We start from the raw sequence: 15,581 nt of genomic DNA, 5'->3' as shown, positions 1-15,581 counted from the left end.
GGTCTAGACTCTTATTAAACGTGTGAATTTTGAGGCAGATCTGATAATGCATGCCTGAGTTATAATGACGTCCGGTTTTGTGGCGAATCATCAAAGTTTGCGTGGCCGCCACGGACACGCCCATCGACAAAAACTCTAAAGCTTCGCAATTTAACATCGCCAAGGCCTTTAGATGATAAAACCCAATTTTGGTGTTGATCGGATAAAATCCCTAGGAGGAGTTCGTTAAAATACAACGCCTGGAAATGGCAAAAACGCCACTTTTTCGCCACAGGAAGTTAAAAATATTCGACTTCCTGTTGGGTTTGAGATATGGTTCCAAGAGACTTTTTCGTATGTTTTGCCATGTTTGAGGTGTGTGCCAATTTTTGTGCATGTGCATGATTCGTAGATCGGGGGCTCGTCCGTTTAATTTTTCTAGGTGGCGCTGTCGAGTCATTTTGCCACGCCCACTTCAATATTGTTATGTGGATGTGTTCAAGAGATGACGTTTATCAACCATGTGAAGTTTCAGGCAGATCGGACATTGTGTGGTTGAGTTATAAGGACTTCCTGTTCCATGGCGAAGCGTTGAGGTTTGTCATACCGCCACGGACACGCCCCTCTGCGAAAACTCTAGATCTTCACAATATATCATCGCTAGAGCTTTCAGATAACACCACTCAATTTTGGTGTTGATACGATAAAATTTGTGGGAGGAGTTTATAACTCCGTAAATCATGTCATTTCCTGTGGCCAGCAGGTGGCGCTGTAACTGTATCTGGATATCGGCATGTAAACGTGTTCAGGTCAGGACGCTTATCAAGCGCGTGAATTTTGAGGCAGATCTGATAATGCATGCCTGAGTTATAACGACTTCCTCTTTTGTGGCGAATCGTCAAAGTTTGCGAGGCCGCCACGGACACGCCCATCGATGAAAACTCTAAAGCTTCGCAATTTAACATCGCCAAGGCCTTTAGATGACAAACCCCAATTTTGGTGTCGATCGGATAAAATCCCTAGGAGGAGTTCGTTAAAGTACAACGCCTGGAAATGGCAAAAACGCCACTTTTTCGCCGCAGGAAGTTAAAAATATCCGACTTCCTGTTGGGTTTGAGATATGGCTCCAAGAGACTTTTTCGTATGTTTTGGCATGTTTGAGGTGTGTGCCAATTTTCGTGCATGTGCGTGATTCGTGGATCGGGGGCTCGTCCGTTTAATTTTTCTAGGTGGCGCTGTCGAGTCATTTTGCCACGCCCACTTCCGAAGCCCATAATAAACGTAAATTTTCGCCACTTCTGAGGCGTGTGCAAAGTTTCGTGAGTTTTCGGGCATGTTTAGCCCCTCAAAACCGCGATTCATTCCGCGGAAGAAGAAGAAGAAGAAGAAGAATAATAATTAAAGCTGCAAGCAGCGATGATAGGGACCTCGCACCCGGGCTCACCGCCGCCCGGTGACCTTTCGATGACAGAGAACAGTGAACAATAATAATTTAAGCCAATATTATTTAAAAAATCTAAGAAAATCACAGATTTATGCCAAACTTCCTCCTGTCAGCAGGTGGCGCTATAACTGTGACTCAAGATTGGCATGTAGATGTCTTCTGGAGAGGAATCTTATCAACCATGTAAAGTTTCAGGCACATGGGACATTGTGTGGCTGAGTTATAAGCCAAACTACCTTCTGCCAGCAGGTGGCGTTATGACTGACTCAATATTGTTATGTGGATGTGTTCAGGAGCGGACTTTTATCAACCATGTGAAGTTTCAGGCAGATCAGAGATTGTGTGGAGATTGTCTTATAAGACAAACTACATTATGCCAGCAGGTGGAGCTATTAAAGACTCAATATTATTATATAGATGTGCTCAGGAGAGGACTTTCCTCAACCATGTGAGATTTAGGCAGATCGGAGTTTGTGTGGCTGAGTTACAAGCCAAACTTCCTTCTGCCAGCAGGTGGCGCTATGACTGACTCAATATTGTTATGTAGATGTGTTCAGGAGAGGACTTTTATCAATCATGTGAAGTTTCAGGCAGATCAGACATTGTGTGGTTGAGTTAGAAGGACTTCCTGTTCCATGGCGAAGTGTTGAGGTTTGTCATGCCGCCACGGACACGCCCCTCTGTGAAAACTCTAAATCTTCACAATATATCACCGATAGAGCTTTCAGATGACACTACTCAAATTTGGTGCTGATACGATAAAGTTTGTGGGAGGAGTTTGTTACTCTGTGAATCACATCATTTCCTGTGGCCAGCAGGTGGCGCTATAACTGTATCTGGATATTGGCATGTAAACGTGTTCAGGTCAGGACTCTTATCAAGCGTGTGAATTTTAAGGCAGATTGGATAATGCATGTCTGAGTTATAACGGCTTCCTGTTTTGTGGCGAATCGTCAAAGTTTGCGAGGCCGCTACGGACACGCCCATCGATGAAAACTCTAAAGCTTCGCAATTTAACATCGCCAAGGCCTTTAGATGACAAAACCCAATTTTGGTGTCGATCGGATAAAATCCCTAGGAGGAGTTTGTTAAAATACAACGCCTGGAAATGGCAAAAACACCACTTTTTCGCCGCAGGAAGTTAAAAATATCAGACTTCCTGTTTAGTTTGAGATATGGCTCCAAGAGACTTTTTCGTATATTTTGGCATGTTTGAGGTGTGTGCCAATTTTCGTGCATGTGCGTGATTCATAGATCAGGGGCTCGTCCGATTAATTTTTGTAGGTGGCGCTGTCGAGTCAATTTGCCACGCCCACTTCAATATCGTTATGTGGATGTGTTCAGGAGAAGACTTTTACCAACCATGTGAAGTTTTAGGCTGATCGGACATTGTGTGGTTGAGTTATGAAGCCTTCCTGGTCAATGGCGAAGCGTTGAGGTTTGTCATATTGCCACGGACACGCCCCTCTCCGAAAACTCTAGATCTTCACAATATATCATCGCTAGGGTTTTCAGATAACACAACCCAAATTTGGTGCTGATACGAAAAAATTTGTGGGAGGAGTTTGTTACTCTGTAAAACATGTCATTTTCTGTTGCCAGCAGGTGGCGCTATAACTCTATCTGGATATCAGCATATAAACGTGTTCAGGTCAGGACTCTTATCAAGCGTGTGAAATTTGAAGCAGATCGGTTAATGCATGCCTGAGTTATAATGACTTCCTGTTTTGTGGCGAATCGTCAAAGTTTGCGAGGCCGCCACGGACACGCCCATCGACGAAAACTCTAAAGCTTCGCAATTTAACATCGCCAAGGCCTTTAGATGACAAAACCCAATTTTGGTGTCGATCGGATAAAATCCCTAGGAGGAGTTCGTTAAAATACAACGCCTGGAAATGGCAAAAATGCCACTTTTTCGCCGCAGGAAGTTAAAAATATCCGACTTCCTGTTGGGTTTGAGTTATGGCTCCAAGAGACTTTTTCGTATGTTTTGGTGTGTTTGAGGTGTGTGCCAATTTTCGTGCATGTGCGTGATTCGTGGATCGGGGGCTTGTCCGTTTAATTTTTCTAGGTGGCGCTGTCGAGTCATTTTGCCACGCCCACTTCCGAGACCTGTAACAAACGTAAATTTTCGCCACTTCTGAGGCGTGTGCAAAGTTGCGTGAGTTTTCGGGCATGTTTAGCCCCTCTAAATCGCAATTCATTCCGGAAAAGAATAATAATAATAATAATTAAAGCTGCAAGCAGCGATGATAGGGACCTCGCACCCGGGCTCACCGCCGCCTGGTGGCCTCAGGAAGACAGAGAACAGCGAACAACATTAATTTAAGCCGATATATATAAATAACCAGAGAAAATCACAGATTTATGCCGAACTTCCTCCTGTCAGCAGGTGGCGCTATAATTGTGACTAAAGATTGTTATGTAGATGCCTTCAGTAGAAGAGTCTTATCAACCGTGTGATTTCTCAGGCAGATCGGACATTGTTTGGCTGAGTTATAAGCCAAACTACCTTCTGCCAGCAGGTGGCGCTATGAATGACTCAATTATGTTATGTGGATGTGTTCAGGAGAGGAATTTAATCAACCATTTGAAGTTTCAGGCAGATCAGAGATTGTGTGGCTGAGTTATAAGCCAAACTACATTCTGCCAGCAGGTGGCGCTATGACAGACTCAATATTATTATGTAGATGTGTTTAGGAGATGACTTTTATCCACAATGTAAAGTTTCAGGCAGGTCAGGCATTGTGTGGCTGAGTTATAAGCCAAACTACCATCTGCCAGCAGGTGGCACTATGACAGATTCAATATTGGCTTTTAAATGTCTTCAGAAGAGGAATTTAATCAACCATGTGTAGTTTCAGGCAGATCAGACATTGTGTGGTTAAGTTATAAGGTAAAATTCCTTCTGTCAGCAGGTGGCGCTATGACTGTGACTCAATATAGGTATGGGGATATGTTCAAGAGGGGAATTTAATCAACCATGTGAAGTTTCAGGCAGATCGGACATTGTGTGGTTGAGGTATAAGGACTTCCTGTTTCATGGCGAAGCGTTGAGGTTTGTCATGCCACCACATACACGCCCCTCTGCAAAAACTCTAAATCTTCACAATATATATCATCGCTTGAGCTTTCAGATAACAACCAACCAAATTTAGTGCTGATACGAAAAAAAATTGTGGGAGGAGTTTATTACTCTGTAAATCATGTAATTTCCTGTGGCCAGCAGGTGGCGCTATAACTGTATCTGGATATTGGCATGTAAATGTGTTCTGGTATGGACTCTTATTAAACGTGTGGATTTTAAGGCAGATCGGATAATGCATGCCTGAGTTACATTGACTTCCTGTTTTGTGGCGAATCATCAAAGTTTGCGAGGCCGCCACGGACACGCCCATCGACAAAAACTCTAAAGCTTCGCAATTTAACATCGCCAAGGCCTTTAGATGACAAAACCCAATTTTGGTGTCGATAGCATAAAATCCCTAGGAGGAGTTCGTTAAAATACAACGCCTGGAAATGGCAAAAATGCCACTTATTTGCCGCAGGAAGTTAAAAATATCCGACTTCCTGTTGGGTTTGAGATATGGCTCCAAGAGACTTTTTCGTATGTTTTGCCGTGTTTGAGGTGTGTGACAATTTTCGTGCATGTGCGTGATTCGTAGATCAGGGGCTTGTCCGTTTAATTTTTCTAGGTGGCGCTGTCGAGTCATTTTGCCATGCCCACTTCATTATTGTTATGGGGATGTGTTCAGGAGAGGACTTTTATCAACCATGTGAAGTTTCAGGCAGATCGGACTTTGTGTGGTTGAGTTATAAGGTCTTCTTATTCCATGGCGAAGCGTTGAGGTTTGTCATGCCGCCACGGACACGCCCCTCTGCCAAAACTCTAGATCTTCACAATATATCATCGCTAGAACTTTCAGATAACACAACCCAAATTTGGTGCTGATACAAAAAAATTTGTGGGAGGAGTTTATTACTCTGTCAATCATTTCATTTCCTGTGGCCAGCAGGTGGCGCTATATCTGTATATAGATATTGGCATGTAAACGTGTTTAGGTCAGGACTCTTATCAAGCGTGTGAATTTTGAGGCAGATCTGATAATGCATGCCTGAGTTATAATGACTTCCTGTTTTGTGGCGAATCGTCAAACTTTGCGAGGCCGCCACGGACACGCCCATCGATGAAAACTCTAAAGCTTCGCAATTTAACATCGCTAAGGCCTTTAGATGACAAAACCCAATTTTGGTGTCGATCGGATAAAATCCCTAGGAGGAGTTCGTTAAAATACAACGCCTGGAAATGGCAAAAACGCCACTTTTTCGCAGCAGGAAGTCAAAAATATCCGACTTCCTGTTGGGTTTGAGATATGGCTCCAAGAGACTTTTTCGTATGTTTTGGCATGTTTGAGGTGTGTGCCATTTTTCGTGCATGTGCGTGATTCGTAGATCGGGGGCTCGTCCGTTTAATTTTTCTAGGTGGCGCTGTCGAGTCATTTTGCCACACCCACTACCGAGACCCATAATAAACGTAAATTTTCGCCACTTCTGAGGCATGTGCAAAGTTCCGTGAGTTTTCGGGCATGTTTAGCCCCTCAAAATCGCGATTCATTCCGGAGGAGAATAATAATAATAATAATAATAATAATAATAATTAAAGCTGCAAGCAGCGATGATAGGGACCTCGCACCCGGGCTCACCGCCGCCCTTTGGCCTCAGGATGACAGAGAACAGCGAACAATAATAATTTAAGCCGATATATATAAAGAACCTGAGAAAATCACACATTTATGCCAAACTTCCTCCTGTCAGCAGGTGGCGCTATAACTGTGACTCAAGATTGGTATGTAGATGCCTTCAATAGAGGAATCTTATCAACCATGTGAAGTTTCAGGCACATGGGACATTGTGTGGCTGAGTTATAAGCCAAACTACCTTCTGCCAGCAGGTGGCGTTATGACTGACTCAATATTGTTATGTGGATGTGTTCAGGAGCGGACTTTTATCAACCATGTGAAGTTTCAGGCTGATCAGAGATTGTGTGGAGATTGTGTTATAAGACCAACTACATTCTGCCAGCAGGTGGCACTATTAAAGACTCAATATTATTATGTAGATGTGCTCAAGAGAGGACTTTCATCAACCATGTGAAGTTTCAGGCAGATCGGACATTGTGTGGCCGAGTTACAAGCCAAACTACCTTCTGCCAGCAGGTGGCGCTATGACTGACTCAATATTGTTGAGTAGATGTGTTCAGGAGAGGACTTTTATCAATCATGTGAAGTTTCAGGCAGATCGGACATTGTGTGGTTGAGTTATAATAACTTCCTGTTCAATGGCGAAGCGTTGAGGTTTGTCATGCCACCACAGACACGCCCCTCTGCAAAAACTCTAGATCTTTACAATATATCATCGCTAGAGCTTTCAGATGACACCACTCAATTTTGGTGCTGATACGGGAAAGTTTGTGGTAGGAGTTTGTTACAGTGTCAAACATGTCATTTCCTGTGGCCATTAGGTGGCGCTATAACTGTAACTGGATATCGGCACGTAAACCTGATCAGGTCAGGACTGTTATTAAATGTGGGAATTTTGAGGCAGATCGGATAATGCATGCTTGAGTTATAATGACTTCCGGTTTTGTGGCGAATCGTCAAAGTTTGCGGGGCAGCCACGGACACGCCCATCGACAAAAACTATAAAGCTTCGCAATTTAACATCGCCAAGGCCTTTAGATGACAAAACCCAATTTTGGTGTCGATAGCATAAAATCCCTAGGAGGAGTTCGTTAAGATAGAACGCCTGGAAATGGCAAAAATGCTACTTATTTGCAGCAGGAAGTTAAAAATATTCGACTTCCTGTTGGGTTTGAGATATGCCTCCAAGAGACTTTTTCGTATGTTTTGGCGTGTTTGAGGTGTGTGCCAATTTTCGTGCATGTGCGTAATTCGTAGATCAGGGGCTCGTCCGTTTAATTTTTATAGGTGGCGCTGTCGAGTCATTTTGCCACGCCCACTTCAATATTGTTATGTGGATGTGTTCAGGGACGGACTTTTATCAACCATATGAAGTTTCAGGCTGATCGGACTTTGTGTGGTTGAGTTATGAGGACTTCCTGTTCCATGGCGAAGCATTGAGGTTTGTCATGCCGCCACGGACACGCCCCTCTGCGAAAACTCTAGATCTTCACAATATATCACCCATAGAGCTTTCAGATAACACAACCCAAATTTGGTGCTGATACCATAAAATTTGTGGGAGGAGTTTGTTACAGTGTAAAACATGTCATTTCCTGTGGCCAGCAGGTGGCGCTATAACTATATCTGGATATAGGCATGTAAACGTGTTCAGGTCAGGACTCTTATCAAACGTGTGAATTTTGAGGCAGATCTGATAATGCATGCCTGAGTTATAATGACTTCCTGTTTTGTGGCGAATCATCAAAGTTTGCGAGGCCGCCACGGACACGCCCATCGACGAAAACTCTAAAGCTTCGCAATTTAACATCGCCAAGGCCTTTAGATGACAAAACCCATTTTTGGTGTCGATCGGATAAAATCCCTAGGAGGAGTTCGTTAAAATACAACGCCTGGAAATGGCAAAAATGCCACTTTTTCGCCGCAGGAAGTCAAAAATATCTGACTTCCTGTTGGGTTTGAGATATGGCTCCAAGAGACTTTTTCGTATGTTTTGGCATGTTTGAGGTGTGTGCCAATTTTCGTGCATGTGCGTGATTCGTGGATCGGGGGCTCGTCCGTTTAATTTTTCTAGGTGGCGCTGTCGAGTCATTTTGCCACGCCCACTTCCGAAGCCCATAATAAACGTAAATTTTCGCCACTTCTGAGGCATGTGCAAAGTTGCGTGAGTTTTCGGGCATGTTTAGCCCCTCAAAACCGCGATTCATTCCGGAGGAGAATAATAATAATAATAATAATAATAATAATAATAATAAACGGAGCAATTCCAATAGGGCCTACGCACCGTTTCGGTGCTCGGTCCCTAATAATAAACGGAGCAATTCCAATAGGGCCTACGCACCGTTTCGGTGCTCGGTCCCTAATAATTAAAGCTGCAAGCAGCGATGATAGGGACCTCGCACCCGGGCTCACCGGCGCCCGGTGGCCTCAGGATGACAGAGAACAGTGAACAATAACAATTTAAGCCGATTTATATAAAAAAAACCTGAGAAATCCACAGATTTATGCCAAACTTCCTCCTGTCAGCAGGTGGCACTATGACTGTGACTCAGTATTGTCATGTAGATGTCTTTAGGAGAATAATTTTATCAACCATGTGAAGTTTCAAGCAGTTCTGACATTGTGTGGCTGAGTTATAAGCCAAACTACCTTCTGCCAGCAGGTGGTGCTATAACTGACTCAATATTGTTATGTAGATGTGTTCAGGAGAAGACTTTTATCAACCATGTGAAGTTTCAGGCTGATTGGACATTGTGTAGCTGAGTTATAAGCAAAACTACCTTCTGTCACTAGGTGGCACTATGACTGACTCAATATTGGCATTTAGATGTCTTCAGGAGAGGAATTTAATCAACCATGTGAAGTTTCAGGCAGATCAGACATTGTGTGGTTGAGTTATAAGGACTTCCTTTTTCATGGCGAAGCGTTGAGGTTTGTCATGCCACCACATACACGCCCCTCTGCAAAAACTCTAGATCTTCACAATATATCATCGCTTGAGCTGTCAGATACAAAACTAACCAAATTTGGTGCTGATATGAAAAAATTTGTGGGATGAGTTTATTACTTTGTAAATCATGACATTTTCTGTGGCCAGCAGGTGGCGCTATAACTGTATCTGGATATCGGCATGTAAACTTGTTCTGGTCTGGACTTATATTAAACATGTGGATTTTGAGGCAGATCTGATAATGCATATTTGAGTTATAATGACTTCCGGTTTTGTGGCGAATCGTTAAAGTTTGCGAGGCCGCCACGGACACGCCCATCGACAAAACCTCTAAAGCATCGCAATTTAACATCGCCAAGGCCTTTAGATGACAAAACCCAATTTTGGTGTTGATCGGATAAAATCCCTAGAAGGAGTTCGTTAAGATACAAAGCCTGGAAATGGCAAAAATGCCACTTATTTGCCGCAGGAAGTTAAAAATATCCGACTTCCTGTTGGGTTTGAGATATGGCTCCAAGAGACTTTTTCGTATGTTTTGGCGTGTTTAAGGTGTGTGCCATTTTTCATGCATGTGCGTGATTCGTAGATCAGGGGCTCGTCCGTTTAATTTTTATAGGTGGCGCTGTCGAGTCATTTTGCCACGCCCACTTCATTATTGTTATGAGGATGTGTTCAGGAGAGGACTTTTATCAACCATGTGAAGTTTCAGGCAGATCGGACATTGTGTGCTTGAGTAATAAGGACTTCCTGTTCCATGGCGAAGCGTTGAGGTTTGTCATGCCGCCACGGACACGCCCCTCTGCGAAAACTCTAGATCTTCACAATATATCATCGCTAGGGCTTTCAGATAACACAACCCAAATTTGGTGCTGATACGAAAAAATTTGTGGGAGGAGATTGTTACGATGTAAAACATGTCATTTCCTGTGGCCAGCAGGTGGCGCTATAACTGTATTTGGATATCGGCACGTAAACGTGTTCAGGTCAGGACTCTTATCAAACGTGTGAATTTTGAGGCAGATCGGATAATGCATGCCTGAGTTATAATGACTTCCTGTTTTGTGGCGAATCATCAAAGTTTGCGAGGCCGCCACGGACACGCCCATCGACGAAAACTCTAAAGCTTCGCAATTTAACATCGCCAAGGCCTTTAGATGACAAAAGCCAATTTTGGTGTCGATCGGATAAAATCCCTAGGAGGAGTTCGTTAAAATACAACGCCTGGAAATGGCAAAAACGCCACTTTTTCGCCGCAGGAAGTCAAAAATATCCGACTTCCTGTTGGGTTTCAGATATGACTCCAAGAGACTTTTTCGTATGTTTTGGCGTGTTTGAGGTGTGTGCCAATTTTCGTGCATGTGCGTGATTCGTGCATCGGGGGCTCGTCCGTTTAATTTTTCTAGGTGGCGCTGTCGAGTCATTTTGCCACGCCCACTTCCGAAGCCCATAACAAACGTAAATTTTCGCCACTTCTGAGGCGTGTGCAAAGTTGCGTGAGTTTTCGGGCATGGTAAGGCCCTCAAAATCGCGATTCATTCCGGAAAAGAATAATAATAATAAACGGAGCAATTCCAATAGGGCCTTGCACCGTTCGGTGCTCGGTCCCTAATAAACGGAGCAATTCCAATAGGGCCTTGCACCGTTCGGTGCTCGGTCCCTAATAAACGGAGCAATTCCAATAGGGCCTACGCACCGTTTCGGTGCTCGGTCCCTAATTAAATATTTAACAACAATGAGCTTTAAACAACTTATCGACTTAATCACAGAGGTTTTTCCATATTAAAAGAAATGTGTTTTCTTTTTAAACATTTATTTAAATGTATTTTAAAATACACAAAAAAAGCAAACATCTGTTTTATAAATAGAAATTTTTGAATTTATCTAAAATGTTAAACATATTTCACATACATTTTATATTTTTAAACATTTTAAATATGTTTACTTAATTATTTTCTAAAGAAATTTTTCATTTAATTTCTATAACAATAAAAGCAAGAAAAATCTTTTTTTTTTCAAATGTTCTTCTTTATTATGCTTTTTAAAAATTGCATTTTAAATTCATTATTTGAATATAGGACTATTTTAAATTTTATTTTGGAACAATTATTTTAAAATGACAATTTAATATTGTGCTCTATACAAAGTTTTTATAATAAATTTCTGACTGAGATGTCTGTTATTTCCACTGCTATTTATGTAATAGGCATTTATAAAGTGCATTTATTCTGTATGGCCATAACAATCATGGGGGGGGGGATCTCTCCACACCACCACCATTTAGGAGAACTCTTAGTGGTAGGATAAAATGTTTTGTGAATACAGGCCCTAGACTATTTTAGATTTTTTTTTGTTTTTTTTGTTTTTTTCTATTTTAGATTGGTTAAAGACCTCCCACAGTCCATCTGATATTTTACAGCAACCTATCACAGTTCATTCTGTTGGGAATTAAAGGTGTACAATTTTATGTCCCTACAAAAAAAGACCAATGTGAAAACTCCTTGCATATAGTTTAAATAAATAGTATGTTCTTTTGTACACTAAATTTGTAAAACAGTATTTACCATTGCAAGCGATAATCATCAGTTACAAAACCGTTTTTTTCATATGAGGGGGGATTGCCATCATAATGGATTCGTTTAAAAAAAGTGCAAAACAAATGTCTCATTCAACCAATAACTTGAAGAACTTGAAATGTGCTCAGGCATTCATTTAGCGGTCTGTGGGTGTAATGTCTGAGGCTGAGACAAACAAGTTCACATGCACACAAACTTACTTCGACTGCCATAAAGGAGAGTGTGTGCATACCAAAGGAAAACCCCAGCAGTACGCATATGATGGTGAGCCCCCCAGAGGACACAAACAAACACATCAACACCAACAACAAATGCATATGGCTTCCCAGTGCCGTGCTGGAGGGGGAAGATGAGAGCTATAAAATACAAACAAACAACATCATAGTCAAATGATGGCTACAGATTATACAATAAATTACTCTAAGACTGTTTTCATTCATGATGTTGTTGTTGTTGCAGGAGTAAAACCATTCAACATTACTGTCCAATTGACCACTAACATGGGAAAAACACAGCATAATTTTGTGTAATGATGAAACTAAGTTGAGAAGTTGTCTAGTAAACAGACTAGAGTTCTAGGGCTCTAATGCTATTTATAATGTCCAACCTGAAATTGATATGGACTTTGGTGGTGGTCACATGGCAGGTCATCTGTGTTTTGCACAGGATTTTCAGTATTAGGTATCTGGACATCCACTGCAAATAATATATTTACTTACAAACTCAAAACGATCTTTGCAGAGCTGTGCCAACAGCTGGAGAAAAAGAAGAGCAGAGAAGCACAGACACCACATGGCCATCTCTCTTTCTGTCCGTACATTCAGCACACCAAACAGAAAGATCAGCTTGTTGAATAGAAAGTTCCAGGTTTTGTCCTTGAGGTTCTAATAGCAGGATTGCCAAAAGCCAAAATGAAATCGAACGAACACAACAGTTCATTAGGGATGATGAGTTACTATCTGTGGGTAATCAGAAATACATTTAAACATAATTATCAGGCCCGTAGCCAGGGGGGTTGGGGTGGTTCAAAAGACCCACCCCTCACTGACAACAGTCCAAAATTTGTGTCATACATGAGCTCATTTGTAGTATATTGATTGCTATGCCTTCATCAATTTTGCAAAAAAAAAAAAAGAAACACATTGAAAAAGGCTTTAAGACCAAGCAGAATCGTCTGGCCAATGTAAATAATTATTTTTCATGCTGAGTCCAACATTCATCTGTGCAAGAAAACATCTAATCTGATCTAATCTTGGCTATTATTGTAATGCTCTACATTATTAAAATGTTTGAACTTTTTTATTATTCAAAGGGCCTAATTTTGACTGAGAAAAGTTGAATGTGCATGCCAGCTTGTTATTTGGCGAACAAATGACAACAGACAACAGTTTTTAATTTTAAACTTTAACAGATGCTTATTATTTTTCTATTGATATACTTATTAATTTTCTTTTCAGCTTAGTCCCTTTATTAATCCAGGGTCACCACAGTGGAATGAACCACCAACTTATCCAGCACATGGTTTAAGCAGCGGATGCCCTTCCAGCTAGGAAACATCCATACACACTCATTCACACACATACACTACTGACAATTTAGCCTAACCAATTCCCCTATACCACATGTCCCTGGACTTGTGAGGGAAATCAGAGCACCCGGAGGAATCCCACACGAACACGGGGAGGACACCACACAGAAACGCCAACTGACCCAGCCGAGGCTCGAACCAGTGACCTTCTTGCTATGAGGCAAACGTGCTTCCCAAAGCACCACTGCATTGCCTGTTTTTCTAACGATGTATAAGTGATAAATTTGTATTTAATAAAAAAAATCTTTATTCCAAATATTTAGGAAATATTTTTGGTACATCAAAAAGTGTGGTTTTGACGACAGGGTAATCCAGATAAAAATAGTGCTTAAAATTTCACTATAATGCAGTATTTAATCATAAATAATTGCAAAAAGATATACTTTTTGAGAAAAAAGAAATACCCCTTTCACCAGGATGGCTACGGACCTGTTTATGTCGTTGATGTTCGTTGCATGGATTTTACCTGCTTTTCATTGATTCTGAGATCACCAAACACAACAAGTTGGATACATTTTCCCATAAGCAGGAGAAAACAGCACAGTGTATTCACAAGGACCTGAAGAGAATAAAGCAATATTGGCTATTACTACAGTAGCGGCACTTATTTCATATAAGAGGAATATACTGTATCAAATCTAGATTTCAGTACAGGTGCCACATTCTTGGACATTTAATCTCACCATTTATTCCATTTATAAAGAAAAAATGTGAAAAAAGTCATGCTTAAAATGTAAATCGATGTTCCCTTCAGAAATTTCCCTTGCAAATTGAAAAGTTGAATTATCTCAATTGATATACTCTAAAATATTACAAATTGTCATAGAAAAAAGACTTGTTAATTAAAATTTAGAGGCAACAAACATTAATTTTATTTAAAAGAAATAGCAAACATTGATTTTTAACATTGCTATTAAGACTTCATTTATGCAAATAAATAAAGAAATTAATGAATGTAATTATTGCAAGAACAAACAGAATTAAAACTGAATTAAAACCGAGTTTTAGTCATTTTACCAGTATATTTTAGGCATAATATACTGTAGGTCCACGTGTTGACTCACTGACCCATATAACTTATGCTACTCCTGGCTCATGTAAGAATTGGACCACTTACCCACATGCATAAGCTCCCTGTAGTGTGACACCACAAACCAGTTGAATATAATTCTTCGTTGTTGACATTGTCATCGTCTGTCCTGCCGGAGGGTGAGTCCTGAGAGAGATTTTTCTCAATAAGCAAATCTTTGTCCTCGTCATCGTACAACGAGTAGATGCATCCTGTCAGTAAACATGCACTGAACGCTGTGTACGCCTGAGTGCAAGGCCAGGACAACACATCCATAACTGTGTTTTTTTTTCTGTCTATATAACTTATCAAATCTATCAGATACTTGAAGACGTTAATATTTAATTTCAATCGTTTTAGCACTGCAGAAACTAATCTTTTACTTCAAGGCGAGCCTTAGCGGTGTCACTGAAGAGGGCGTAAACAAGACTGATTTACCTCCAAAACAGATGTCGAACATACTCATTAAAATCAACTGAAATGGCGTTATTTTATGAAAATTAAGGATACATGGGAATGTATTTTTATATTGAACTTGAAAAAAAATTAAAATTTCAGATTTCTTTCAACTCTGGTTTCTTTTTTTTAAATCAGCGTTATTTATATTAAATGCAAACAGTAAATCAACTTCTGGGTATTCTCTTAAAAATTGAGAAGTACGTTAACATTTACTGAATTTGTATAATTTAGAGATCTGTTCTACAAAACGCCACAAGGTGGTGCAATTGAGTCAACAATGAGACTCGTTGAAAGTTGTCTGACTTGTTATGAGAATGTCTCAACATTGCCATATTTGTTAAGTGCTATAAATCGTTCATAGCATGTTCAGCATTTACATGTGCAAGACACAAAAGCTAAGAGGGGATCTAGTCCCGTGTTTCTAGAGCAGAGATGCCCATACCTTTTCTTATGAAAGGCCAAAAACCAAACTTGATTGAGGCTACCGGCCGACGGTAAATATAGTAGCCAATGGGTAATTTCCTAATTTATTTGATAATTGATAATATTTAAAAATAATGAGAAAACATTGCTTTATATATATATATATATATATATATATATATATATATATATATAAAGAGAGAGAGAGAGAGAGAGAGAGAGAGAGAGAGAGTATACATATATATTACATTCTACAATAAACTTAGAATAAAAACAAAAACAAACAGTATTCACAGTTTGAAAATCAGATTTATTTACAACATTTAATTAAAGCATTTAATTCAGTTTCTTTTTTTTTCTTTTTTTTGTAGCTCAGCAATAAACCTTGCCCATAGG

General features: G+C 40.6%; 1 protein-coding gene across 2 annotated transcripts in view; it reads right to left on the bottom strand.

Annotated features, from left to right (window-relative positions):
• Positions 1 to 15,581, bottom strand: part of amfrb (autocrine motility factor receptor b) — a 23,382-nt gene extending 7,801 nt beyond the window's left edge. For both annotated transcript variants that reach the window (XM_087261479.1, XM_087261480.1), the window contains exons 1-4: positions 14,352 to 15,581; positions 13,701 to 13,793; positions 12,366 to 12,530; positions 11,847 to 12,002 (exon numbers count right to left, since the gene is read on the bottom strand). In XM_087261479.1, the coding sequence (XP_087117605.1) occupies positions 11,847 to 12,002; positions 12,366 to 12,530; positions 13,701 to 13,793; positions 14,352 to 14,579 (642 nt within the window). In that variant the 5' untranslated portion in view covers positions 14,580 to 15,581. The remainder of the gene's footprint in view (positions 1 to 11,846; positions 12,003 to 12,365; positions 12,531 to 13,700; positions 13,794 to 14,351) is intronic.

The sequence above is a fragment of the Danio rerio genome, chromosome 7 (assembly GCF_052040795.2).
Source record: "Danio rerio strain M-AB ecotype USA chromosome 7, GRCz13ab, whole genome shotgun sequence".
Taxonomy (NCBI): Eukaryota; Metazoa; Chordata; class Actinopteri; order Cypriniformes; family Danionidae; genus Danio; species Danio rerio.
This window is presented reverse-complemented; position numbering and strand designations above follow the sequence as displayed.